At 47.4% G+C, this 27,541-nt stretch overlaps 1 protein-coding gene across 2 annotated transcripts; it reads right to left on the reverse strand.

Moving 5' to 3' along the window:
• Window positions 1-6,070: 6,070 nt before the first annotated feature.
• CD34 (CD34 molecule) lies at window positions 6,071-27,436 on the reverse strand. Of its 2 annotated transcripts, none has more exons than XM_006198718.4 (8): window positions 27,071-27,434; window positions 18,366-18,554; window positions 17,503-17,756; window positions 16,390-16,470; window positions 8,951-9,101; window positions 8,650-8,702; window positions 8,155-8,319; window positions 6,071-7,441 (listed from the first exon to the last, which is right to left on the reverse strand). In XM_006198718.4, exons 1-8 carry the CDS (start codon window positions 27,147-27,149, stop codon window positions 7,256-7,258), a joined length of 1,158 nt encoding a protein of 385 aa, XP_006198780.1. In that variant the 5' UTR covers window positions 27,150-27,434; the 3' UTR covers window positions 6,071-7,255. The 2 variants fall into 2 exon arrangements, with proteins under 2 accessions (XP_006198780.1, XP_006198781.1); XM_006198719.4 differs by having other exon boundaries at window positions 7,256-7,585; window positions 27,071-27,436.
• Window positions 27,437-27,541: the final 105 nt, after the last annotated feature.

Below are 27,541 nucleotides of genomic sequence, written 5' to 3' on the forward strand. Positions count from 1 at the left end.
TTAACATTTGAATTAATTCAAATTGAATAAAATTAGTAGTTCTGCTCCTCATTCACATGGGCCACATCTCAAGTGCTCAGAAGCCACATGCTCTAGTGGCTCCTGAAAGAGTGAATTCTAGCGCAGCAGGGCCCCAGGGTCTCCTCGGGGTCCCCAGGACATCGCCAAGGGGTCTCTAAGGTCAAAATTATTTTCATAATAATATTAAATGTTATTTGCCTTCTTTCTCTTTCATTTTCCCACAAGTCGTGTACAGTGGAATGTTCCAGAGGCCACAACATTAAATATGACAACAGACTGACTATGGAAACACGTAAGAGAATCTGCAGTGTTCTATGAAGCCGGATATTGAAGTGATTTACCAAAATGTAAAACAGTGCTGCTCTTCTCCCCAGTTGTTGTTTTAGGTTTTTTCGTTTGTTTGTTTTTGGAAAATAGAATTATTTTTCACTAAAACGTGTTACTTATAGGCTCGGTGAGGTAATTATTATTTTGAAATGAATTAATGAGTAATCTGAAATGTTCAGTTTTAGTTTCTGATACAGCAGTCATTGATAGATGTAACTCTCAAAATCAAAAGTCTTGGAAATTCTCGATAACTTTTAAAGGTGTAGGAGGGCACTGAGAACAACCAGTCTAGAGCCAGACTAACTCTCCAGCCTCACGGCTAGTGATTTCTGCTCCTCCCTCATGGTTTTTGCATGAACTTCTGGTTCCAGACAAGATGAAGCAGACACACTTCTCTCCATTCTTCTGGCTAAGTACTTGTAAAAACCCGAACATCAGATAAAGCAAACATCTGTAAGGTAAAGAGAAGAAGGCTCGGGACCTTAGGACTCAAGGAGTGACAGGGCACCAGGGTGGTATCAGCAGGGACCTAGTGAGGGCCCTGAACTCCCACTCTGGCTCAGCAATAATGAGACCCCACCACTCCACAGGTGTCAACAGCTGAGTGGGGATCCTGGACTTCTGCCCCCACCTGGCGGTAACCAGGAGGTACTCCACCAGCGCAGTATCAGAGGGGCCCTGCTGAAACAGAAGATTTAAATAAGATCCAGAGACTCATAACAGAATACCCCAACTGTCCAGGATAGAATTTAAAATCACTAGTAATACCGAGAACCAGGAAAATCTCAACTTGAATGAGAAAAGATAATTAACAGATGCCAACAGAGTGGACGGAAATGTTGGAATTATCTGAGAAGGATTTAAAAACAACTATCGTAAATGCTTCAATGAACAATTATAACATGCTTAAAACAAAAGAACATCAACAGATGAATGGATAAGGAAGATGTGATATATACACATATGTGTGTATGTATATATATACACACAATGGAATACTACTGAGCCATAGAAAAGAATGAAATAATGCCATTGGCAGCAACGTGGATGAACTAGAGATTATCATTCTAAGTGAAGTAAGTCAGACAGAGAAAGGCAAATATCATATGATATCACTTATATTGGGAACCTAAAATATGATACAAATGAATTTATTTACAAAACAGAAACAGACTCACAGACATAGAAAACAAATTAGGATTAGCAGTGGGGAAAGGAGGTGGGAGAGGGATAAATTGAGAGTTTAGGATTAGCAGATACAAACTACTGTGTATAAAATAGATAAACAACAAGGTCCTATTGTATAGCACAGGGAACTATATTCAGCATCATGTAATAAACCATCTGGAAAAGACTAAAAAAATATGTTTATATGTATAGTTGAATTACTTTGTTGTACACCAGAAACTAACACAACATTGCACATCAACTGTATCTCAATAAAAAAATTATTTTAAAAAAAGAACCAATAGAAAGTCCAGCACAGAAATAAAAGCTATAAAGAAGGATGGATTATAACCTTGCTTGGGCCTTAAAAGGACCACTCACATTTCTGGAATGACCACCCTCACTGTGCCTGGGCCAAGGCCCTCTCCTCTCCCTGGAAAATCCATGTCTTCTCTTCTCCTTTTTAAATCCTGCCTGTCCCTCAGGGTCAGCTGAGATGTCACCTCTTCTGGGAAGCCTTCCGTGGCTTCCACGCCCCTGCCTTTCAAGGCTCCCTGCAGGGCAGCACTCACACGCAGTGCTAATTCTTCTGTCATCTGTCCCTCCACTCCCACGCAGTGTAAAGACGAAACAGAGGGACTGTCTTATCCCAGGCGCTTGGCCTCGTACCTGACTTATAACAAGCACTCAAAAAAAATGTGCTGAATAAATGAATAAATCAATGAATAAATGGAACCTCTGCAGCGATGCTCTCTCTTCCACTGAATAAATCTAAACTCTGTGGTCCAGTGTTAAACGTCCTAGACAAACTGTGGTACATATCTCTTCCCTTCATGCGGCCGACTTCTCTGCCACACTGGAAACACATCATTTTCAAAGTACCTTATTTGTTCCCATATCCTTGTCTCCACATACACACATGTGTTGCCCTTCTCTCAGCCTCAAACATCCTCACCCATTTTTGCCATCAAGTTCTTACCCATCTTTACAGCCCCGCTCAGACACCACCTCTCCATGACCCAGCCCCTGACCTCCCGCTCTGGAAGGGGTCCTGCCCAGCTCTGGATACAAGGCACTTCATTTACTTTTTTCCTGTGTTCTCTCTCACTTACTGCCTTGCATTTTTTCTTCTTGTTGTTGTTTGTTTGTTTGTTTGTTTGAATGGACTTGTAGGATTCACTCCAAGATGTCAAAATCTGTGGGGTCAAGAAACAGAGTGCAGAAGCAAGGCAGGTCCTGAAATTCCCATAAATCTTTCAGGGCTGAGTTTTCCACAGGCTATGAAATTGCTAAGCTTTGCCCAAATTTACCTAGATCTTTTAAATCCAAAGAATTGAGTTAAAATTATCAAGAAGGGTGGAATTCTTTTTCTCCAAGCAATCATCGAAATTTGGAGGCATTTAAGTAGGAGGCTGTCGTGGTGGCCATGTGGAAGGCAAGAAAGACGATATCCTTGCCTACAACAAGGTCGGGGAGGATGCTCTGGAATCTTCTGGAACATACATCATTCTATACTCAGGCCATGAATACCAACCTTAGTAAAAGCACTCACAGCCCATCTGAATTTAAAAAAAAAAATCTGTGGGTTCAAATGAGCTCATATCTTATTCATCTTTGTCTCCACCACTAAGCATCTAGCACGGTCCCCTGTTACTTTCTGAGTTTCTATTTCTTTTTTGGAGATAATAGTACCTACTTCATAGGGTTTCTGTCACTAGTAAATAAAATACATTATTTAAATTTTGATACGGCATCCCAATTTTGGTACAGTCAGTGCTCCATACATGTTAACCATTATTGTTGTTGTTATGATTATTATTTGAAGGAATAAACGGATGGAGCAAATCCTATGAGCTCTACCTTCACAACGTCTTTTCAATTTCACTTCATCTCACCGCTTCCACTGTAGTCACTCTGCTCCCAGCTACCACCATTCCTCTTGAGACGATCACTGTAGTCTACCCAGTCTCTTTGCTTCTGTTTTCCTGCCACCTCCCTTCTCTACTTAGCAGCCAGCATGATCCCTTGAAAACACAAATCAGGTACTATTTCTCCTCTACTCAAAACCCTCCAATGGTTTCCTGATCCACTAATAAAATCCAAGCAACTTACTCGGGCTGAAAAGGCCTGGTGCAACGTGGCCAGCTACCACCCTTCCCCTGACTCACTCTGATGCAGCCTCAAAGGCCTCCTTGCCCTCCTTCACCGACAGCATCTTGCACTTGCCAGGGTTTGTGTCACAGGCCTCTGCACTTGCCGCTCCCTCTGCGTGGCATGACCTCTCCTCCACTTCATTCAAGTGAACTATGTTCTCAGTTCTTACCTCTTGGAGAGTAACCACCACGTGTAAATTCCAACCACTACTCTCAATATATTTTCTACTTTTCATAGCTCTTAATACTACCTGAAAATGTGTGGATATATTTAAGTAGATAAATGTGTTTGTTTATTGTCTTCCTCCTGCCCTAGAATCATCAGCTCCCTGAGGATTTGTTCGCTGCTCTGCCCCAGCCTCTAGAACAGGGTCTGGCACGTGGCAGGTGTTCATAAGACTTGCTGGATGACTGACGGCTAGCTGTGGACTCCTTGGAAGGGGGCTGTAGGAATAGAAGCAGCATCCTGTCGCACTAAATTGCTCACCTGCTACGTGGTTTGGGTGAGGAGGAAATGTGGGATTGTCCCAATTGGAGGGGCTGGGATGGGGGTGCCTGATTTATCCAGACTTAGTGGACACTCTTATTTATCCATGAAAGGATAGATGAAAGTCTGGCAGAAGATATGCCTTCCATAATGAACTATGTAATATTCCAGGGTTAACTCTTCAGGGCTGACTGCAGGCACCACAGAGGAATCTAAGATTCCAGGACCTGCTTGGCTACCCAGGCCTGGAAGAGCACGCATGGATGAAATGCTCCAGAGGCAAAGCTCTGCACCTACCCTGCCACTGCCTTCGCCAGCTTCAGGTCAGCCAACTGGAGGAACCCTGAGGAGCTGGCCGAGGAGTGGGGAAAGCTTTGGATTCAGGGCATCTGAATTCCAGGTGATTTGGGCAAGCCACATCCCTTCCCAGGACCTTAGTTTATTTTCAACTATACCATAGGGAATCGAGTTGAGTGCATCCTTCAAAGCTCCTCCAGAAGTGACTTTCTATGTTTAAATGGGCCTCATGTGTGGGATCCAATGGACCACACTGTTGAAGGGCGGGGCTGCCAGGGAAAGAAACCGACATGGAGGCAATGCAACTGAAGCTGGGCGGTAGGAGCCCAGTGTGGCCAGCAGGTGGAGCCATTGCCGCACCAGGATGTTCAGGCCAGAGGTGGGAAAGTTTGATTTTCAGGAAAGCAGTGAGTCCTTCTAGGCAAGCTGTCCAGCCTCAAAAAGAACCAGTCACCACCCCGCCCTACCCCCTAAACACACACACACACGCAAGCACGCACACACGCACCTCTTTCTCCCAAAGTCTACACACTCTGACAAACTCAGGGTAATGTACTATTAGAAGCTGCTGGACCCAAGGCTGGAGGCGGTTCAAAGGCCCAGCTGCCCTTTCTCCTCCTCCCTTGTTCCCCTGGGGGATTCTGCACCCTGTACCACCCATCTCCCTGCCAGCCCTACCTGGCGAGACCCTCTTCCGATCACTCTTGTGGTCGGGTGTGGGACCAGATGGAGGGCAACCTGACTTCTCTTCCCCATAACCATCTTGCCTTTCTCCAACCCCCCAGCCATCACCTTGGAGAGAAACCTCGAGATCTCCTCCTTCTATCTCCCCTGAGTCCTGGGGAGGAAGCTCCGGTTAGAGCAGTTGAAGAGAAATGAGGGGGAAGTGGGGAGCGGGGGGGGGTGCCAAGGGGAAAGGTCTGGCTCTGGCCAGATAAGAATGGAAGGGTCCTTTGTTTGGCTCTAACTGCTGCTGCCACTGTTGACATACTTGGGAGTGTTTCCTGAAGCTCCTCAGAGTGTCCGGCAGGGCTCCCTCCCCCACTTCCTCTGGTCTGGGATGGAGGTGGGGTGTCTGGGCTCTTGGATGAGGTGGGGCAGGGGGATGGTTACAGATGCTTTTGCAGTTAGGCTGCTATCTTAATGCCGAGGTGGAAAGCATGGCCTCCAGGAGTCGGTGGCCAGGTCTCTAGAAAGAAGTTCCCACAATGTTCTGCCCCCTAGCTGGGGGTGGGGATGGTGCAATAACAGAGGGCGAACGGGCCCTGGCTCCTTCCCTTTGTTTGGCATCTGTTGCTTGCTGTGACCAAAACGTGCCTCTTCTCAGAAAGGTGTTCCCGAAGGGTGTAGCTCCTAGTCCTTGGTACCATCCGCCTCCCTCCTGAAGGCCGTGCTGCATTCTGTCTACTTTCCTTCTGCCACTGGAAACGTGAGCTTCCCTGTGAGCACCCCTGTGGCCCCCAGAGAGGGAGGTACTCAGCAGACTTAGGCAAAGGGCGGCGTCTTGGCTGGTACCTGTGTCCCCTGAGATGGCCCCACTTCTCCCCGGCTAGCCCCTCCAATCACATAGCTGCACAATCCGGCCAGGTCTCCTGGACAGAGCCACAGAACAGATGTGTTCCAATATGTCACTTTAATTACAGTATTTACACACGCTACTTTTTATTCAGAAAAAAAAACCCAACCCATCTTCCTATCTCTGGAAAGTTCTATTTCCAGCCGTCATTGAAACCAGGATCCCTGTTCACCCCTCCAGAAAAAAACAAAAATGAGAACCTGGGTTGCTCACAGAGAAAATAGCTTGTGGTGAGGGTCCTCTGGAGATGTCCAGGGGCCCAGAGGTGCACAGCAGTAAGAGGGGTCAGGGTGGGGGAGGCAGAGACAGAAAGGAGTCTGCTGGGGGACTGAGGCCACAGCTCAACCCAGGAGTCAGGGAGAGGAGGGAGGAAGCCATGGAGACAGAGGTTAAGGCCAGGACCTAGCCTCGGAGCAAAAGGCTCCCTCTGAAGAGCATAGGTCAACAGGCGTGGCTCAGAGATCTGGCCCCACGGTCCTGTCTGCTGTGACCCACAGGGGTCTGTGCAGCCCCGCTGCACAGGACGGAGCTGTGGGTCCTGTCCCATCTGCCGCTCTGGGGGGAACACGTGTGTCCAACCACCCTCACCCTGTCCCCCAAACACACAGACACAGGACTTTGTTCTAAAACTTGGAGCCCAGTTCCAAGCTCAGCCAGAAAGCTATGCACATCTCTGTCCACAGAGGCAGGGGGGCAGGGGAAGTCTGGGGAATTTGGAGAACAAGAGGGAATCTGGTGATCGAATCCACAGTGCCTGAGAGAGGGGCAAGGGCAACGGGCTGCTTTAGTTTTCCTACAGTAGAGAAAGAAAATATAAGGCAGAAACAGCAAAAGGCAAACTCTCCTGGGAGGAAATGGTAGCCCAGAAAAGCCCACGCTTCCCCTGGGAGTTCCTGTAAGGAGGCAGAGAGGAGGGTGAGGCAAGGGACCCGAGGAGTCTCTCTGCACCTTGACTTTCCCCATCACATCTTTCTTCAAAGTAGCCCAGAGTCTGATTCAGGGAGCTGAGTGTGTAAAGGGCAGGTGTGACCTGCCTCTCCCCTAGGTGGAGGGAACCCCTCAGCCTGGCACAGTGCAGGGGCCCGGGGTTGGCTTCCTGAAGGTGTGTGTGGAGGGAAACGGGTCTCAGGTAAGGGGTGGCTCCTCCAGCACCGCGGCGGCCCGTGCTCAGACTCAGGGAGGGGCTCCTCCCACAGGCCTTGCCCAGCTTCGCCCCGCCCGGCCGAGTCACAGTTCAGTATCAGCCACCACGTGTTGTCTCGCTGAATGACCGTTTCTGGAGGTGGCCTGGCCGGTCCCGTTCTCCTGAGCCCCTGGATTCACACTGGCCTTTCCCTGAGCCTCAGGGGAGGCCTCAGGACCCGAGCTATAGCTCTGGCCTCCACCGTTCTCCGTGTAATAAGGGTCTTCACCCTAGATGGTGTATAAATAAAGGAGCATTATCTGGTAAGCAGGGAAGCAAGATGGGGGCGGGGGAAGGGAGCAGGAGGAGGTGGGTGGGTTGCAGCTGCCTGTGCAGACTCCTTTCTTCCCGGAGAGCAGTCAGGGTTCCAGCTCCTAGAGGGGAAAGGACAGAGGAAAGGCACCTGACCGGGCCGAGGCACCTCCCGAGCCAGCTCCCGCCAGACACCGGGCAGCCCCCAGGGTGGAATAATCCCCCTAGAGGAGGCCATGGGCCACAGGCTGAGAGTCAGACCCTGGCCTTGTCTTCCCTCATCCAGAACACTTCAAGTGTAGATTTTCCTTCCATGTGTCCCCTTCTTGGGAGCCAGTTGGTGCCCGTGGGCGTTTAATATGCTTGCAACTCAGTGGCAAATTTAGAACAAATCTGTTCTGGTTTGTACCCAGCTAAACTAGCCCAGGGGAAATAACAAATGGATGACATGAGCCACCTGCTATCGCGGGGAGCAGGGCCCCGGTTAGTGCCTCCTCCCCAGCTGGCTGCGAGCTGTTCTGACCCACGCGTGGGTGCAGTAAGGTGCTCACCCAGAAAGACACCACGTGTATTCCTATGCATGGGCACAGAAGCACCTTTTCCGATGTCTCTCCTCCCTACTCCATGACTTTCATGGACCTCCCCAGGAGACCTATCTCTCATTCCCTTTGCCCTGGACCCCAGAACTGACCAGCCTTTCTCCTGTAGGGCTCCAGCTTCGACGGTTCATCAGGAAATAGCCGGTGATGCCCAAGACAGCCAGCAGAATTCCCGAGGTGATCAATGCAATCAAGGTACTTTGGGAATAGCTCTGGTGGCTCCTGACATCTTGCTCTCTGAAGTCTTGGATGCCCAGCTTGAAGAGAAGACACAGAAAAGAGTGCCTGTCATTTGTGGAATGTAGGTTCTAGAAGAGGAAACCATGCTCAACCCCTGTGTGTGACCCACAGCAAATAAACCCAAGCAGACATGGACCTCAGGGATTTTCTACATAAGAATGAAGGCTGACATCTCCTAAGCTGAACTGTGTAATTTTGTTTAAACATGGATGTCTGAAAACTGTTGGAGATGGACAGAGAGGCCGGAAGGGCCGGTCTGGAGAAGATAATTAATTCCTCTCTGCCCTGCTGCAGTGAACTCCCCTGACCCAGCAATCCTCCGAGAACCATCATCTCAGAAAACTTACCTCGCTCAGGTCAGACTGGTGCTTTTCCAGAAGTTGGAGCTTGCTGAGAAGTTCTAGAATTAGAAACAAGGGTTGCTGAATCTAGCGGCTGGAGCAGCTCATCCTGCTCCACCCTCCAATGCTGTCCTAGAAGGTGCTCCGATGGTCAGCAGAGTCCACCTCAGAGGGTCTCTCCCAAAGTCGGCACAGCCCCGCTCCCCAGCACCTGTGCTCTCTGAGCTATGATGCCTGGCTTCTACCCAGCCTCCTCTCTCTTCAGCCCCTCCCCCTCCCTGGACCCAAAGACAGGTGTGCCCCTTACCTGTTCTGTTGGCGAAGACCAGCAGCAGGCAGCGAGGTTTCACCTCAGACTGGGCAAGGAGCATGGAGCATACCCCGGCCCCAGCCCCGGCCTGCTCCTTCCCACACAGGACTTGCATAAGCTTTTCTCCCTTGTCCTTCTTAAACTCCTCCTGGGATGACAGAGGAAGATGGGGAGCAGGACATGAGGGCACTGGTACACCCTGAGTTGCCTCCAGAGTGTCAGGCAATAATTCTGCTTAAAGTTATTCTATTATCCTCTAAACAAGAAGAATCTTTTTTTTCTCCCTAAAATTCCAACTGAAAAAAAAAAATCCTGCAGACTATAGATGTGCAAAAACACAATAAGAAAAAAAGTCCAAAATCTTCCAGGACCAAAGCATTTCTCTATTAGTGGCACTATGAGACGCCAGAGAACAAATTTGGGAAATACTGTCTTACTTAAGGATGGCCTATGTACACATACACTATTCAGAGTAAATTCAAAAGAAATTGCCAATAACAGAAAGTATTAATAGTGCAATACTAATGAAGAGAAAATCCTTTGTTTACAGGTTCCAATAGCCCCAAATATTGGAGGAAAAGCCAAGGGAGGTGAGGAGCAGAGGACAAATCTATGACTACAGATTCCACGGGGTCCTCCATCCCTTCCCTCTTACTCTCCAGAGGGTCTCACAAAAAGCACGGCTCACCCTGAAGTGGTGTTTTTGTCTAGTCTTCCATTCCCTTTTCCCATTAATAACATGGAACCCAGTTTTATATGAAGGACACAGATTGCTCCAGGTTGCTGACTGGTCCACAATGATCAGAGAGTCCCAGAAAAGGATAAATTGGAAGCACTGGCTGGACCCATCCAGCACCCTGTTCTCAGGCCTCCCAGGATTCATCCCAGCAGCCTCCAGTCGGAGCGGCCCCTCACCCTGCACAGGAAAGGAACCGAAACCAAGACTCCCTCCTCTGTCCGGATGGCAGATGGCGGAGGAGGAAATGCCTGGCCGGCTTTGACAGCTTTCCGGTGGGGGGAGATCCGTGGGGTGTGCGAGGGGCCTCAGGACAGAGCCTCCGTGGAGGAGAAAGCTTCCTGTTTGTGAAGCAGGACTGCTCCTCGGGGCGAGGCCAGAGGGCCCCTCCCGGCTTGGAGCGCAGCCTGGGTGTTTTCCTAGTGCTGTGGCCCCAGGGAGGAAACCCCAGGCTCCTTTGCTCCAGCACAGGCAAGGTCAGGATTGGCTTCACGTCCCAGCTTCCTTCTGCCAGCTGGAATTCGAGGCTTGGGTCAGGCCAGAGAGCAGGGCTAGCAAACCTCCTGATCACAGAGAGATGAATCCAAGGGTAACCTCAGAAGGTCCCTGAGAGCCAGGGGGACAGAAAAGTGAATTCTCAGGCCTCTGCGGCTCCACCCCTCAGGAAAGGGCTAGATTATGCAGGTTTCCAAGGAAGTCCTTGGATGGAGGTTCTTCACATGCGGATGGAACCACATTGCATGTGCTCAGTGGTCCCCTCCTCCCTGGGCCCGGCTCCCCTTGGAGAGACCTCCATTGCCTTCTCGTGAACATCACACCCTCCCGAGCACCTCGCCTTCTGCATGAGGAGGAGTGAAACCTCTGCCTGGAGGACTCTGAGCTTCTGAAGGTTGAGTGGTTGAAATGTGTCTCCTTCCTGAGAGAGGCAGTGGGACTGGGCTCCGGCACAGTCGAAACGAGCCAAACAAAGCAGCACCTCCTCGGTCTGCTGAGTCCAGAGAATCTCTACCCCAGCCGGATCCAGCTGTTGAGACGTCTGTCAGGACCTGACTATGAGACGCTGTGAAGTCCTCTTGCATGTGTCACGTGGGTTGTGTCTGGGGGTGGGGGTGGGATGAAGCTATGAACTCTACATGGTCCGAGCTGTCAGTGTGCATAGCAAAGACAATGGACGCTGCCTGTCTCAGGCACTGTTCTATGTGCTTTAGGCATGGGGATTCAGGTTGGCCTCACACAACCCTAGGAGATGGGTAGTCTCATCCTCCCCATTTTATAGATGGAGAAACTGAGGCACCAAGAGACCACGAGGTGACAGACCTAGTTACCTGGTATGTGTCACAAGAAAAGTACAGCCAAGTGCTTTGGACATTCAAAGGAGAGTGAGCCCACATCGGGTTTGGGGTTATCAGAAACATTGTGAAATAGCCCTTGAGTTATGAGTAGACTATTTGCAGGAGAAGCTGGTGGGGAGAGGCCTTTGGAGTAGGGGCACCATCACCAGGAAGCCCAGCCAAGTGACAGCCTGACACCTTCACAGCCCTGGATGCCAGGAGCACGAAGAGCACTTCCTTCTCCCTTGGATTTCCATCCTTCAAGAATCAACTCACGTCTCACCTCCTCCAGGAAGCCAGTCCTGCTTCCATCAGACTGGGAAGCAGCCCTTGCTCTGCTATTTGCTAGATTCTTGGCACGTCAGGCAACTAGTGTGAGGGCAGGTTCCTTGGTCGTGGTGGTGGCTGAAGAGCGGTTGTAGGAAGAGTGCCCAGCAAAGTGTTTAGAACCAAATGGGCTGGAGAAATGGCAGGTGTTACTATTATTCTTAATAATAGCAACACCTTATCTACCATATCCTCTAGAATCCACTTTTTTGATGTTTAATCATATTCTGCCTGACTGCTAATTGTCATTTCTCTCTGACCAGACTGTAAGACCTCCCAGTGGCGGGAGTAGGGGGTACATGACATAATTTTGAACCCAGTCTGCACTAAACAGAGCACCAAACAAGAACTCAGAGAATTGTTGTTCATCCTAATGTCCCAAATGGCTTGGCTTCCACACAAGGTCCCTCCGCCCCTTGTGTTGTTTCCTGGACTCAATTCAAGGGAATAACAGTGGCCAGCCTCCCACTCTGGAACCCAGCAGCATCAGTGAATTGTGTTTGGGCCCAGAGAGGAGCAGGTGGATCCTGAACAAAGCACAATGCTTCTCCGGATGCTTGAAATAAACATCCTGCCCCCTGAGAGCCAGTGGGCAGACATCATGGGAGAGTGGGCAGGAGGAAGCCACAGCTTCAGCATTTTGCCCATGAGAATCAGATTTGTGGACCCCTAACTACATCTGCTGGTACATGTTATTTTGTAAAAATAATAACCATAGTAATAAAACAACCTAAACTTGCTAGAGTAACATTCTCAGACTTTGCAAAGATTCAACATGCTAAAGAAACACATTAAGCACTGGAGTGGGGGGAGAGAGGGACAAGTATTTTTCTAAACAACCTTTAAGATATTTCCCACTGTTGAGTTTCTAGGACCAGTCGCCTCTCTCTCTCTCTTTTCCTCCCTCCCTTTCAATAATTTTATCAACTTCAGTGTGAGTATGACAATGCAGGTAAACTCTATTTTCAGATAGAGACTGGAGTCATTAAAGGACCTGCTACAAGTCACACAAGTGGGCATCTGACCAGAGATAAGAAGCGAGGTTGTCCCCCAGATCTCAGGCTCTTTCCAGAAAACACACTGTCTTCATCAGTCCTCCACTTGTAAGTTATTTTTTCTGCATGGAAGCTGATCTTTAGTGTTTGGGCAGAGAGCAGGGAAGGCGTGGGCTTGGGGGTATGGTCCGGAGGCTGGAGGCAGCCTGACTCAGATGAAGTCAATGGGGGATGTGAGTTAGCTGAGTAAATACAGCCTCTGCACATAAACACACGTGGTTCTAAAGAAAGGCAGCTCTGAAAAACGAACTGGTGGGCAAACGACTTGAATAGAGATTTCTCCAAAGAAGACGTGCAAATGGTCCATCAGCACATGAAAAGATGCTCAATGTCGTTAAACATTAGGAAATGCCAGTCAAAAGCACAATGAGGTACCACCACACACCAATTAAGACGGCTACTATCAAAAAAAAAAAAAGAAAATAACAAGTGTTGGTGAGGACGTGGAGAAAGTGGAACCCTTATACTTTGTGAGAAGGAATAGAAAATGGTGCAGCCAATTGCCGTGGAAGACAGTACAGCAATTCCTCAAATTTTTAAAAATAGCACTATCATATGATCTAGTAATTCCACTTCTGGGTATATACTCAAAAGAAATAAAATCAGAGTGTTGAAGAGAGATTTGTACAATCACATTCATAACAGTATTATTAACAATCGCCAAAAGGTGGAAGCACCCTAAGTGTCCATTGGTGGATGAATGGATAAACAAAATGGGGTACGAACACACAATTGTTCAGCCTTAAAAAGGAAGGAAATTCTGACACCTGCTACCGCATGGATGAACCTTGAGGACATTATGCTAAGCGATATAAGCCAGTCACAAAAAGACAAGCACTATATGATTCTACTCACATGAGGTACCTGGAATGATCAAATTCATAGAAGCAGAAAGTAGAAGGGTAGTTGCCAGGGGCTGGGAGGAGAGGGGACGGGGAGTTTTTTAATGGGTATAGAGTTTCAGTTCTAGGAGATGCAAAAAGTTCTGAAGGTCGATTGTACAACAGTGTGAATATACTTAACACTACAGAACTGTACGCTTAAAAATGGTGAAGGCAGTGAATTTTATCTTATGTGTAAATTTTACCACCATTAAAACAACTTCTTGGTCGCTTTCCCCGGACAAATCGGTATAGCATAGGAGAATAGAGTCATCTCATTTGGAAACTATTTGGGAAACCACAACCACAAAAACTAAATTGACCCGATGGTCCAGCAGAGAGAATGAATGTCACACATCAGATGACACATTCTGCTAATGAGGATTCTGAGATGTGGTAACAGGTGCTTAGCAAGAGTGTGGGATTACCTCCCTGCACCCTAGATATAGGTAATTGCTGCCTGGAGAGGAAGGATGGGGAGCAGAAGGAGAGAAGTTGGGATATCAGTGTCTATAGGATGCATGTACAGAAGACAGACCCAAGTAATCCACAAAGTGAGAGCTAACAGCTAGGGTACTCACTACGTACCAGTGCAAAACGCATGTCTGGATAGCTGAGAACAATGCATGCATCTTTCTGTTATGGGAACATAGTAGACGGGAGGGCATGACAAGGATGGGATATTAGGGGAAACCATATCCTAGAACCAGTGCCGTGGGGCCCTCTGACACCAAAAATACAAATGCAACCTAAGGGAAGTTGGGAGGCACAACATCACTCACAGCCTTTGGAACAGACCGATTGTCAGACGAGCATGTGGTAGGACTCAAGGAAGAGGAATCTGGGACACAGTCCGGAGCTGTGGCCCAAAATTCTGGAACAAGGATTACTGAGTGGGAAAAAATCACCTTAGGAGGTGCTGCTACTTGGGTGCTGGGGAAGAGGAGCCCTCTGGAAGAAAGGGGGAGCCACAGCAGTGGTAGAACTGGGGACACAGTAGCCCGACACCGGGTGCTACCACAGAGTTGATTCATTATGCACAGGGCGGAAGCCTTCTTTAGGGGATTGGAGGAGCTGCTGTCTTTCCACATCCCTACTCATAGATCCTCCCCACATCTCAGAGTAGAGTACAGACCTTCTCAGCTGTGGTACAAAATAGATTAGACAGTAAAGACATCACAGAGAAAGAGAGCGCAGCACAGTAAGAGGAGTTATTTCTGGAGCAGCATTAAGTTTCCAGCACTTATTTTGTATGATGACCCTCGTTAAACGTGAACTTTGAAGAGCAATGGACAGACACTTAGAATGAATCCTCTGCAATTAGCTCCAAATCGTTTGTACAAAGAATTAGCATTCTGGCACAGAGCAGTGTGAAACTCAGGAAGATAAGGGCTCGACCAAGATGACACAAAAAGAGAGAGAGAGAAAGAAAAGATGGTCATTTTTCTTAGTTATAATTAGCAAAGTGTTTGGCAAAAAAATTTTTTTTAATGCATAGAGTAGAAAATCAGTATCAGAAACATACAGATTCTTAATTGCTCATTGCATATTCATGCTTAAGTTAACTGTTTTGTAAATTACATGTAGTTGATTCCATTGTGTGCACCTATGTCTTCAAAATTTCTGTTGTTTTTAAAGTCTTCAGTGAAACAATTTTCTTAGGTATTATTTTAAAAGGACTGTGATTCAGAAAGACCCAACTGATAATCATAGACACCAACAGTCAGAATGGACAAAATAAGATATTAACACCCTCTACACGCTACTTTTAGGATTTACTCAGGCTCTTTCCAATCTATGCATGTCACACATCATATACATGATTCCCTTAAATGAATTCCCAACTTGTAAGAAAATGTTTTTTTTTTATATAAGTAAATACCACTCTTCCTGTGATCCTATCCTTCATTCAGGAAATTTTTACTGTCAGGAAATTGGATTTACTGAAACAAAGCAAGGAGGTCTGCTCTCATCATCAAAAAATTTACATTGTGCTGTACAGTTTACCAATGCAATAAGACATGAAACTGAAAGAAGAGGCATCACTACTAAAAGCAAAGAGAAAAACAGCATATTATGAGAGATAACATGATAGCTTACCTTAAAACCAGAAAATAACCAAATAACTAAAAAGTTCTTGTAATTAGTGAGCAAGTTAAAGAAAATGACTAAAGTCAAGATAAATATTAAAAACTCAATGAACTTTCTAATACAGCAACATCAGTTGGAATGTATCATGGAAATCTATATTATAAATAACCTAAAAGAAATCCATAAAATCTGCAGGAAAAAATACTTTAAAAACTAAGAAAAGAAGATACTGAACAATGCCAGAGAAAACCAGAAAGAAATAAAAGGATTTTAGAGCAATTCCAATTAAAATTTTAATGGTTTTGCGCTTTTTTGCATCTTGAAAAGATGTTTCTAAAGTTTTTCTAAAAGATTAGATGAAAAATACCTTACACTTTTACAGTGTAATGAGCAAAGACCTGCTGGCTGGATACTAAAAGTGCTGTAATACAAAAGCATAATAATTTTAAAAGATTAAAACAGGCGAAAAAAAAAAAGACAAACTGAACAAATAAAATATCTCTGAAGAATATGCCCTATGACATATAAAAACTTAATATAAACTACAGTGATCACTCCAATAAATAAAGGAGAGGATCATTCGATAAATAATGTTGGGGAAAACAGTATATGGAAAAGGCAGCATTACAACAAAAGAAATTCTATGTGTATATTAAAGAGTTATATGCAAATAATAACAAATGAATTGCTATTTTAGGTGACTACATTACATTTCACGAAGGACTTTCTTAACATAAAAAGCAAACTTAAATCTGACAATATGTATATATTAAATGTACAATAGAGGAGGGGAAAAGTAATTAAATTTAAATAAAATTGTCTTTGCCTTCTTTGTCCACCAGATGGGGCCTCTTACTCCCTAAACCCAAAGTTCAGTATTGGAAATCACCTTTCCATGCTAAGCCTCCTGCCCCCACTCAAGTCTGTCCAGTCCAAGACACAGCTTAAGGATGTTCAGAAGGAATTGTGGGGGAAGAGGGAGGGAGAGGAATAGAGGCGGGAGAGTTTGACTTACACAGCTGGAGGTCTTATTTAGCTCCAGGCAGATAACTTGGGTCAATCTCACTTCTTTGATTTGGGAACATTTGACTTCTCCCTGTATTAAAACAAAAGCAAAGTAAAGAAGCCAGGATCTTTGCCCCTTGATCCTTCCCCATTTCTTCTTTTGGTTTGATTTCTGTGAGATATTTTCTTAAGAGGTTTTAGAAAAAGGAAATTGAAAAATTTGTTAGGAGACTAGAGACTTTCAACAGTCATATTCTTCCTTCAATTCACGTCCTTTCCCCATCAGATAATCAAGACCTTCCTTACCAGCCAGAACTTGCAGACAAGTAGCTATTTGCAATCTTGGTAAACATTGGCTTGGATCGTGCCAAAATGGAAGAGAGGAGGATCTTTTCCCATTTGGGCTGTTTTCTCTACAGTGAATTACACGCTTCTAAACAGATAATGAGGTGTCCAGGCAGATTTTGGTGACACTCATTTTCCTCCTGGTCCCTGGGACTCTCCAGATTTCTATTCTACCTCCTTTAAAGATAGAAACCAGGCAGGCTCTCCACGCCTGTCCCCAGGCTCCATGCCTTCATAGTTTCTACCCTTCCTGTTGAAAACTGTTGACAGCCGCAGGTCCCAAGGTTGAGAAAAGCAATTGAGCTCAGCATCCCTGGTCTGCCTCGCTCCTCACTGCCTCTCTACCCCTGGCACACCACCAAACCCTCTCACACAGAGGAAATGGTACTTGCTTTAGACATTTTGGGAAAAGCAATACCATTAAGTGGAGGATGGTTTCCAAATATGCTTGAAGTCAGGTGATACCCTGGTCAAAGACTAGAGCAATTGGTACTGGGAAGGACCAAAGAATACTGGATGGATCTCTGAGAATCCTTTTTACTCTCCACTCCCTAGAAATACAGTACTCATGGCACAGATCAGCCTTGCCACCCAACTCCACTCCTCACCTCCCCTTTCTATCCTTTCCAGCAGTATTTAAGCTGCACATTTTTCATGCTAACCTACATGACCCCAATCTCATTGGTTGGGATAAGGAGAGGTTAAGGGGACGAGAGAGCTTGCACACATACATATGCAGTGAGGGGGTAATCTGTCATTTTTGGCCCAATTCACTCACCTTGATGATACTTGGGGTAGGAGTAGATGGTGTATAAGGGCGAGTGTAAGATGTCACAGGGCTGGTACTATTGTACGGGGAATCAGAAATATTTCCAGATAATGTGCTGGGCTTCAGGGTCATCTCTGAAGTTGTAAAATTGATGAAGGTAGAAGACACTGTGGTAGCTAAAGAGGTCTGTGACTGGACAGAAGAGTTCATGGTTTCAGTGACTGAGGTGATCCCAGAGGTAGATGTGAAACTGACTGGAGTCTCTGGAAGAGACCAAAACATAAGTATGAATATGTGCATGTTTGCATAAACACACACACATACACACACATCTCAGTTCACTGACATAGGTATGGACGTCAATCCAGAAAAGGGAATTTGGAAAGTTAAGTTATTTCACGTCCTGTCTCTTACCTTAAACCAGAACTCATTTCCAGCCAGCTGTTTGGAACCAGAGCTATCATCCAGAATGTATTAGTGGTACCCTCAGGATTCTGAAACTGAACTGGAGACTGGCTCACCCTACAGAATTCAGACACCCAGTCTGAACCTGGACACACTTTGCTTCACTTAGAAGAGATCAGAGAAGGATGCCGATTTTATCTCTAAGCTAAACTTGAGAAGTACAAGGAAGATTACTGATGAGGATCAGCTGCCCGGGTGCTGACTTGAGAAAGCTGTCACAATAGGAAGGATTGTCTGGAACTACTTCAGGGCACCCTAGGCATGACACCCAAGCGGTTATTACAAGGGGCTTGTATGTTTCCATCGGTCGGGGAAATAGAGGGTGGGGGTTGCTTGCAAACCTTCTGATGCTTTACCCAAGTGCCAGCAGCCTCCTTCTGGGGCCTCAGGAGACAAACACTTCTTACCTGAGATGGCTGCTGTGGTCCCATTGCTGCCCTGAGTGACAGTGTGGAGGCTGGTGCTTCTCAGAGTACTTTGTGCTGTGGTTTCCTGGTTGGTTGTATTTGTAGGAACAGGTAAAGACATTCTTGATGTTCCTGCGGTAGATGGCTTTGTGGTAGCAGATGTCAAGCTTGCATTTGTGAACTCAGAGCCTATAGAGAAACAAAGGAGAAAAATCAGAACCTAAATCACTCTGGAGCCTCGTGGCATCACCTGACTCAATTTCTTGGCAAAGATCTAACACGTGGGAAAGGATGCACCTTCATTTCCTTTTTAATGTATCCTTCTTTCTTTTTGTCACTCTCCATTCAATACCTTAACTCTTGGAATAATCACAAAGTTCACAGCATCTCTGTGCAGCCCTCTGAAATACCTTCCACCCTCGCTAACCTTCCCCATTCCCAAAGCCCTTCATTCTTTCATGACCTTCAAATCTGTTCTCCTTCTCTTTCACTGAGGAACCGCAGCAAGCAATCCCAAGATTTCTTTTGGGAATTTCTGACCTAGGAATCCAGCTGAGGGACTAGAGACAGTAAGGCCTGGTTTCTCATCAAATGTGGTGGGAAGTGCGAGAGCTCAGTCCAAACTCTGTCAATAACTGCAATTTATTGTTTTTAATTTTTAAATTTTTTGAGACTTTTTTTAACTATGTAATTTAATGTGTGTATATGTGTGTGTGTGTGTGTGTGTGTGTGTGTGTCTCAGTTTACTCATCTTTAAAGTGAGAGTCATTCCTTGTGTGGATTGTTGGGAAAAATCAATGAGATAACAAATGTTAAATTGCTAGAGTGTAATGTTCCTGGATCTAGTTATTCTCGAAGATCTTCCTGTACGTCCTTACCCTTCCACGTTTCCAAGGGTCCCCAGCAGTGCCATCCTTAGGCCCAGGAAGGAGAAGCTACCTGTCTGGACCCTGCACGTTAAAGGCCACATTCTGTTCCTCGTCTTGCCCTGCCCTTCCCCAAACCATGAGGAGCCCATGGGGCCAACAGAGATGTACTATCTCTTGTAGATCATACATTGGGGGCCAGAAGTCCTAGATTTCTTGCCCACGTAGCTCTTTGCTCATTTGAGGACTTACATGGGCCTCTTCTCCCAGCCTATCCTTCTGAGGGTGATGTGAAGAACCAGGGTGTATGCCTCCCAGGCCCAAGGGGTGGCTGTTTGCAGGGAGAAGGGTTAGGGCTTAAGCATGTGGGTGAGGTGAACCTTGCATGCATGCAGGATCCCCTGCGGTGTGAGCCAGAGCCCAAATTCAAATCTGGCCTTCCAGGTGACCATGAAGGTATGTTTTTCAAGGTGAGAGGACAGAAGATATTTTATTTACCAGTTAGGTGGCCTGATTTAGAACTTTGACGTATTTAGACATAGAGTCTGTGGGCTTCCAGTGTACTCTTGGCTTGAGCCCTATAAATGTTAGGGGTAGCCTGGTATCCGGAGTTCACACGTAGCAGTACCGTCCTCAGAGAAAGGCCCCTGAGGGTCCTAAGCCACCCTCAAGCTTGCCTCTGACTTTTCCTGATTAAGATGTAGGTGTATCTTTTTTCAGAGGTTTCCAGGTACAGAGCAATACAGAATGACACCTCTTCTTTCCCTCAGCATCCAGGCGGAAGTTAGGCATTGGTTTCAAGGCAATTAACCTGAAGCCAAGAATGCTTCTCCTAAAGGTGGTGACAAATCTCAGCCTCCCGCATCTGCCTCTCTCCCCAGCCTGCTGCAGGTAGACTGACATTCATGGTGAGTCAACAATCATACCTTAAAATCGTGTGGCAGGTGAGCTGGAGAAACAAGGGCTGTTACGATCCCTATTTTGGAGATAGGAACCTGGGTCACCAAGGTTTTGGCCAAAAGGGAAGGCCCGGGCTCACACGGGGCAAGGAGCAATGGGCACTGAGGTTTAGCTCACTCTTGAGTAGAAGTAGCAAAAGGGTCAGGGGGTACAAACTGCTAAGAATCAGATACATCTTCCACACTCTGGAGAGAAAAGGATGGCTTCCTGTCTGGCTCAGGTGTAGGGGTAGGGGGAAGGTTGTCAAAATAAAATAGATGGAGAAGCAGACCCAGTCTTCTTTTGCCTATTTAAGGCCTCTCTGGGCAATCTGACCCTAAGGTATGACCTCAGTGTAGGGGGCAGGTGGTGGGAACATTTGGACATGGACTTGAAGGATTATCCTCTTAAGGTACCACTGGAACTTCTCCTTGACATCACTCTTCCTGCCCAGCCTTTTTCTTCCACCCTCCAATACATCAGTTCTTGGGAATCCCATCTGGCCCAGCCTGGCCCAGCCCTCTTTTCTCCCCAAAGAAAGCTGGGCCTGGCTGAGGTGATGTCACGCTTTTGATCCCCCTCCCCCCAGGGCCTCCCTCACCCAGACAAACAGTTTTGAACTTTTCCAGATGTGAACAGAGACCCGCTGCAAGTCTGAAGGACAGAGGTGCCTGTTCCAGAAGAGTGAAGCAATCCCGGACCCAGGCCAGCTACCCAGCCACTAGGGTCGGGCTCCCGGCTGCAGCCACCTCCTCCCACCCACCGCTTGGCCAAGAACTGAGGGACAGGTTGCTGGATCTGTCTGCCAGTGAGAAGGGAACCCCAACCTCAGATTCACGTCCCTGAGCCTACGGTGAGCCTTGGAGACCCTGGGGAAACAGGATAAAGAGAGAGGGCAGGAAGCCAAGGCTGAGCAACAGCTTAAGCAACGGGGTACATATGAGCTGGTGTAGGGCAAGGGGCCACTTTGGCAGAGCCCTGGGGACCAATCCTGACCTAGGCCCTGCAGCGTAGAGACTGTTCCATAAGGAACTTCCTTATTTTCAGCGTCCCTAGTGCACTCTTTCTAGTGCTCCCATGAAGAGATAGGTCTTGGAGGTGTGACATTTAGAAGAATCAAGACCACAGATCTGTTTTTAATCCTATCCCTCCAACCCTGATGGCCTTAAACCATCCAATGTTGATCTCTTATCTGAGCTTCTGATCACCAATTCTGAATGGGAGTCATGGCAACCGACCAACCAGATTCTAAGACACAGTCAGTGAAACCTCCGCTCCATTCCACTCCAGACTGGAGGAACAGCCCTCACCTCCAACCCAACAGAGCATTGTAGTACGACTTAAAATTGAACAAAAGGCTATCTTCTGTTATTTACTTCTCACTCCATCTTTATTAACGGTGTCTCCCTAAGTACCCTATTTGACCCTAGGTACCTTATTTGATCTCAACTCATGAATTTAGAACAAAAGGAGGAGACAGGATATCAGGAAGTTAGTGCAATGAAGATTCTAAGAAGCCAAATAGATGTCCCAAAACTCACGTTGCAAAAGTGGTGCATTTCAGAGACAGTTTTTCTTCTTTTACACACAATTCTGACAAGCGTGGTTATCTGATAACCTAACTGAAGCTGAAACTTAGAAAGAGACAAAACAAACAATAGGAAGAAGCAACAGCTGAAAATGAATAAACAGCAGTAAGTGAAAGACAGACACGAGTATGAAAACGCACACTGGTCTGGAAGCACTTACGGTAGGAGTAAATAAACATGTACACCTTCAGCAGCATTACTGATGCTGCTGAGTTGCACCGTAACAGAATTATGTTGAGTCATGAAGGTAAAGTCCTTTTTCTTTTTTTCCAGTACTCTAAGGAAGCAGAGACATAAGATATACATTTTTAAAAGATTTCTACTTACAATTAGTCAATTGAAGATTCTTTTAGTCTTTAAAGAAGTTCTGCAAACCCTCAGAGATCCAGGAAGTTCTGCTACCGAAACTCCTAAATCCCTGTCCGTTAGGAGACTGGTTTTTCCTATACTCGGTCTTGTTTTTCACAGACCCTCTTATGTTCCTCTTTGTTGGGGCTGTCTTCTGATCTCCTAGCCAGGCAGCCCCATTCTGCCCATCCTTTCAAGTTCTAGCACCCGGTGCAAGCAAGAGGAGTCTGTTGGAGGAGATTCTGGGTATCTTAATCCCAAGGGATGCAGTACTTGGAGGAAGGAACAAGCCGGCCTCTGCTGGGAGCCCACAGTCTGTGTTGATGAGAAGACAGGAGGCCCTCAAAACACAGAGCCTGGGCTCTGTAATCGGACTGTGGCCTGGCTTATCTGGCGCAAGATCATATATGCTGCTTCCTGAGTATAGATCTTGTCACCTCTGTTCCATTACAGATATCCTGAGTGCCGGAACCATCTCTCACAATTGTTTGTATTACTCAGGGTCCTTAGCACAATCGTCACAATAAGCGCTTGGTGTGAATGGCAGCTGCATCAGGCCTTTTCACACTGACCACTTCCGGGGAGGGCCATCTCATTCAATGCTATCTTGTAAGAGGGAATTTATTCAATTAAGGGAGTGCCCCCGAGGAGATAACCAGAATTACTAAAGTTCTACAAACCAAGTCATATGGTTGAGGGCTGAGTGTTTTTCCATCTAGATCAGGGGTTGGCAACTTCCTCTGGTGGATCGAATCCCACCCAGGAGCTGTGTGTTGTTTGACCAGTGAGCCCAGGCTGGCTTCTATATGTTAAAGTGTTGTAAAATTAAACAAAATAGAACATATGTCAGAGACCACAATGGATTTCAGTGCCTGAAAGATTTTCTATCTGGCCTTTCACTGGAAAAAAATAATTGCTGAACTTTGATCCAGAAAAGAATTTGGGGAGAGAAAACAGATACCTTTCTTCAAGATTGATTTCACTTATTCATTCATTCTTATTTTTCCGAAGCACCCATGGTGTGCAAAGGACCAAGCTTGGCACTGTGTGGAGCAGAGCACAAACTAAGAGAAGATTCTTTTCTGCTGTTACGTGTGTCACTAGAGTTTAAATAAACCCTGTCCTCAAGGAGCTTATAATCTAGTGAGGTAGACTGGAAAGATTGTTAAGGCTGACAATGAAGAAAAATCAGATTAATTCTGTGAGTTCAAAGAAGAGAATTAGAATTAATGACTAGAAGTTTTACAGAGGCTAATTTCACTGCAATACAAAGAAAAACTTATCATCATGGGATTATATTTTTTAAAAACTAGAATGAATAATTCTGGGAGATAGGGAGCCACCCATCCTTCCTGGAAGCATTCAGGAAGCATCCTTGCTGTGGATATTGGTGAGCTGGAGATCACAGGGTGAGATTACAGCCCAGCTCAGAAGAGACAACAGCATCTTCTTGGACTACTAGACATTCCTGTGCTCAACAGCCATGCCACGCCGGAAGGAATTTTCCCAGCCAGGTCTTTTCCACCTTCCACTCACTACTGTTCCCTGTTGCTCTGGGTGCCTCCCCTCTTCTCTCTATGCTCTCCTGGGCTCTGGAGTCCTATAGTCTTTTGTCTCTTGGGCCCATCAAATACAAAGTGCCACTTTATTTTCTCATGCTCAGCAATTCAACCTCCTGTCTGCCTTGGACCTCAAAGGTTTGTCCAGAGGTCTAGGTTTTCTTACCCAAAGACTTGTTAAGGCATTTTCTTAAACAATGAAGCTGGCTATCTGCAGAGGTTGCTCCCCTAGAAGGTATCAATTGTGGGTTCTTTGGGGTTTTTTCCCCCCTTAAATCAGAAGAAGACTTCCTAGTTAAGCCAGACATCTTTTCCTTTATGTCCAAAGGGGCGTGATTCATTCTGGTGGGCTCCGGAGTGTAGGTCCTAGGAAGTACACCTTGGTCTACATCCCTATTCGTGTGTATCACATTCTCCCAAGATGCATGTGTCTTTCTCCTTAGCAAAGTCAAGAGCCCTTGGGACTAAAAATTGTAGCTCCTGTGTTTTTATTTCTTAGCTGAGGAAGGAAGAGAATGTTCTCATTAGAGAAGTCAAAGCCCAGAAAAATATGGAAATTCTACCCTGGCAACTGAGCATTTTTCTTTTGGAGGGCTGTGTTTTGTTCTTTTTCCACACCTTCACATTTTCAGTGCTCCACACTCAGGGCCATTTAGTGACATCCAGCAAAGTCAATGGGAGAAGGAGGCCTAGGCACCCTGAGGGTGGAGCTGGGTAACCATCCAGCCCTGAAAGCAAGCCCAGGCCCTCCTGCCCAGGCCCTAAAGGAAACCGGGCAGTGAGATGGTAAGAAGTGGAATTTGTTCCTCCCTCTGGTTTGTTTTTGCAAGGCTGTGCGCCTGAGTTTATCTGTGGCAGATTGGTGCTCCTTGTCCCTAAGATTTTGGAGACAAAGACTCAGAGAAGGAAGGCAATGAAGACAAGTGAAGGAAGAGGCCCAGGAGGTGGAGCCAAAAGGATAAGAAAAAGATGCCCAGGCGCGTTTTATCAGTTAAACAGGAATGCTGCTGAAGACTTGCATTTGCAAAGGTTGTGCCAATTGGTTTGGCCCTACAAGGGGGAGCACTGGGGACCACTGAATTAGTCAGAGGCCCCAAGGCTGCTCTCTCTTGGTCACTATGTGGCAGGGATTCAAAGGGTGGAGTCCTCTCCCCTCTGGAAAATATCTGATAAAATTCTTTTCCTTTTTCTTTTTCCCCTCTTACACGTAGCCCCAGACAGGATATGGGTGTGGGGTCAGCAGGCACGAAGGACCCAAAGGAAGAAGAGGAATGTGAAGGGGTGGGACTGGGGGGTGGGACTTATCAGGGCAAGAGGAAGGACAGGCCGAGGAGGGCTTGGAAACAGACACCCTGGGCCTGACAAATGGGGTTCCCTAATTACCTGAAAGATTTCTCTTCGCAGCTGGTGAGTGGCAATGCTGTCTGGTGGCCTCTCAGCCCCCACCCTGCCTCTGGTCACCACGCAGAGCCACCTCACCTCCAACAAAGAAGGTCTACTTTGGGTTGGCTGCTGTACCATCCCCAGGCCAGCTTCTTACAGAAAAGAGTCCTTCCCAGAACAAAGCTCTTTGCCAGGGTCAGAGAGGAATTTCTGCAGTGTCCCTTTGTGAGTATTTCAAGGCAGTTGTTTCATTTACTCCACTATGTAACAGAAAACAACTCCTAGTGTTAAATAAAAACAAGCCCTAGAAAGCTCTCAGGGAAGGCACAAAGCTACGAATTGGACAGAGCAGTCTGGCACGATGGAGAATAGAGACCCAGGCCCCACCCTTCATCCTCAAAGCAGAGATACTGAAATTCTTACGTATCTGCCCAAGTTTCTGCAGAGGTTAAATTGCTCTCCCCATCCTCACTGCTGCAGGCCAAGGCGAGACTGAGACCAGCCAGCTGAGGAAATAAGAAAAGGGTGGGCCTCACTCGGCCCAGGACCAGGTCATCATGAGCTGTGTAGCCAAAGGAGACTGGAGCATTGGATAGGAATCTGAGCTGCTGGTCAACTCACTGGGTTGTGAGGTTGCAGGCTAGACGCCTGGGCAGTTCCCCATTCTAGGGCTTCAACACCTTAGTGACAGCTTTTTCCCTGTCCCAAAGGGCATGTCTGGGGCTGCCTAACAGGTCAACCCAGGGCTTAACTTAGAGCTTCCTCTGGCCCAGAGTCTTTCTTTGACTGGGTGGACCCAAAGGGGGCCAGCGGAGGAGACTGAGAGCAAAGAGGCCTAGCTGGCTGGCCCAGGTCACTCTCTGGGGCCATGGTGGGTGGCCTCTAGGATGTAGCAAGAATAGGGAATTGGGAGCCCTGGAGGCCTGGAAGCAAAATCTTGAGCACAAAGGAGAACAACTTAGAATGTTTAAAATCTTCTAAGAGCAAGGAGATGAAATGGAGAATGTTCTCCTCAAATGAAAGCAATTAAGAATATTTATTGGATGCCTACTATTTTTTTTTTTAAACCAAAGTAACAGCAAGAGCTTAAGAAGTAAGGATATGGGTGGCTGAGCAGAGGGGTGGTGGCCACCAGTCTGCAGACCTGTCCACTAGTTTTAGAACTTGGAGAGGGGCAGGGAAGAAAATTCCCAATTGTAACAAATCTGAGTTTGTGCCAGGGCAAGGGGTTGTGGTAGGGAAAGGGGGGCAGGCCCGGAACAGACTCCATCCACCAGCGCTTTCTCTCCAGTGCAACGGGTGTAGGTGTCGGAAGAGGGAGTTGTAACTTAGCTTTAGGATCTTAAAAGCAAGAACATTTTTACGGACTGTTCTTCATTCCAAACTCCCCTGGTCACCTAACTCAGCCTGCCTCCTGGGCCTCCTGGGCCTCGGACCTGGGGCCCGGTACCAGATTGTCTTTGCTCTGGTTCCTTGAACGTCCAACTCTGACTCCCCCTGTCCTAGCGGTTGGCGGGCGCAAGGGCTCTCTTCCTTAAACCCGCTCAGGTCGCGGCTTTCTGCATCAACCATCAGCCTCAAAACTTTCTTGCTTCCCTTCCTCCCCTCTCCTGGTTCTGGCTCTAACTCTGCCCTCCGCACCTTTGGCAACGTGAAGAGACACTGGCATCTTCAAAGCGCTTTATTTTAGAGACAATTCGAGCGTGTCGCATTGTCTGACTCTGGGAAGCCTCGGGCGCGCTGCCCGGTTTACACCTGGGCTCGTTCGCTCTCACGGTGTGGTCGCCTTCCCGTCGCGTCCCACCCCCACCGATTCCCAGGTGAGCCGCCGGTCCCCATTGGGCTGAGATCGAGCGGTCCCCGCCCCACCAAAGCCAGGCGCTGCCGTGGGCGTGGGGGTGTGGATTGGGGCAGGGGTCCCTTCCCTCCGAGTTACTCGGCTCTGCGCGCTGAGCCTCCGGGACAGCATCCACCCTCCCCGCCGCCAAGTCGGGAGGGCCGGGCGCGCGGCCCATACTCACGCAGCAGACTCAGGAAGCAGAGCGCGGTCCAGCCCCGCGACATCCCGCGCCCCGCGCGCGCGCCCCTGCGGACCAGCATCCTTCCCGCGCCGCTCCCGAAGAGATGCACAGAGCCCAAGACACTGCTCCGCCCGGCCCAGACGCGCTGCTCCCGCCCCTCCGCCCGAACGTGGGGTGGGCGAAACTTGCTTTTTCCCCTCCCCTCCCTCTTTAGTCCTGGCACGGCCGGCCTCTCTCCTTGGCTGCCACTAACGTGAGCTTCCCTGCTCAGTCCCAGAGGCGGGGGACGACAGGAGGGAGGCTGGGGTTGCCGCCGTTGAGGCCAAAAAGATTTAGCGAGGGCCCCAGATGCCTAGTTCAACTTTATATAGCGGCCCCATCTTATTCCAGCTCGACTTCCACTTAACTTTAACGTCAGCCTTGCCAGGGGCCAGGGCAAGGGGCAAGTTTCCTCTGATTTTTTTTTTCCCA

The sequence above is a fragment of the Vicugna pacos genome, chromosome 23 (assembly GCF_048564905.1).
Source record: "Vicugna pacos chromosome 23, VicPac4, whole genome shotgun sequence".
Lineage (NCBI taxonomy): Eukaryota > Metazoa > Chordata > Mammalia > Artiodactyla > Camelidae > Vicugna > Vicugna pacos.

Bases quoted from the DNA above. Each gene is read 5' to 3' on its own strand.
- CD34 (XM_006198718.4), bottom strand. From the start codon at position 27,149: ATGCTGGTCCGCAGGGGCGCGCGCGCGGGGCGCGGGATGTCGCGGGGC. The intron at 16,471-17,502 runs GTGAGTGAATTG...GTTTTAATACAG, and splicing joins CTACCCCAAGTATCATCAAG to GGAGAAGTCAAATGTTCCCA. The intron at 8,320-8,649 runs GTAAGTTTTCTG...CTTCTCTTCAAG, and splicing joins ACCAGTCTGACCTGAGCGAG to CTGGGCATCCAAGACTTCAG.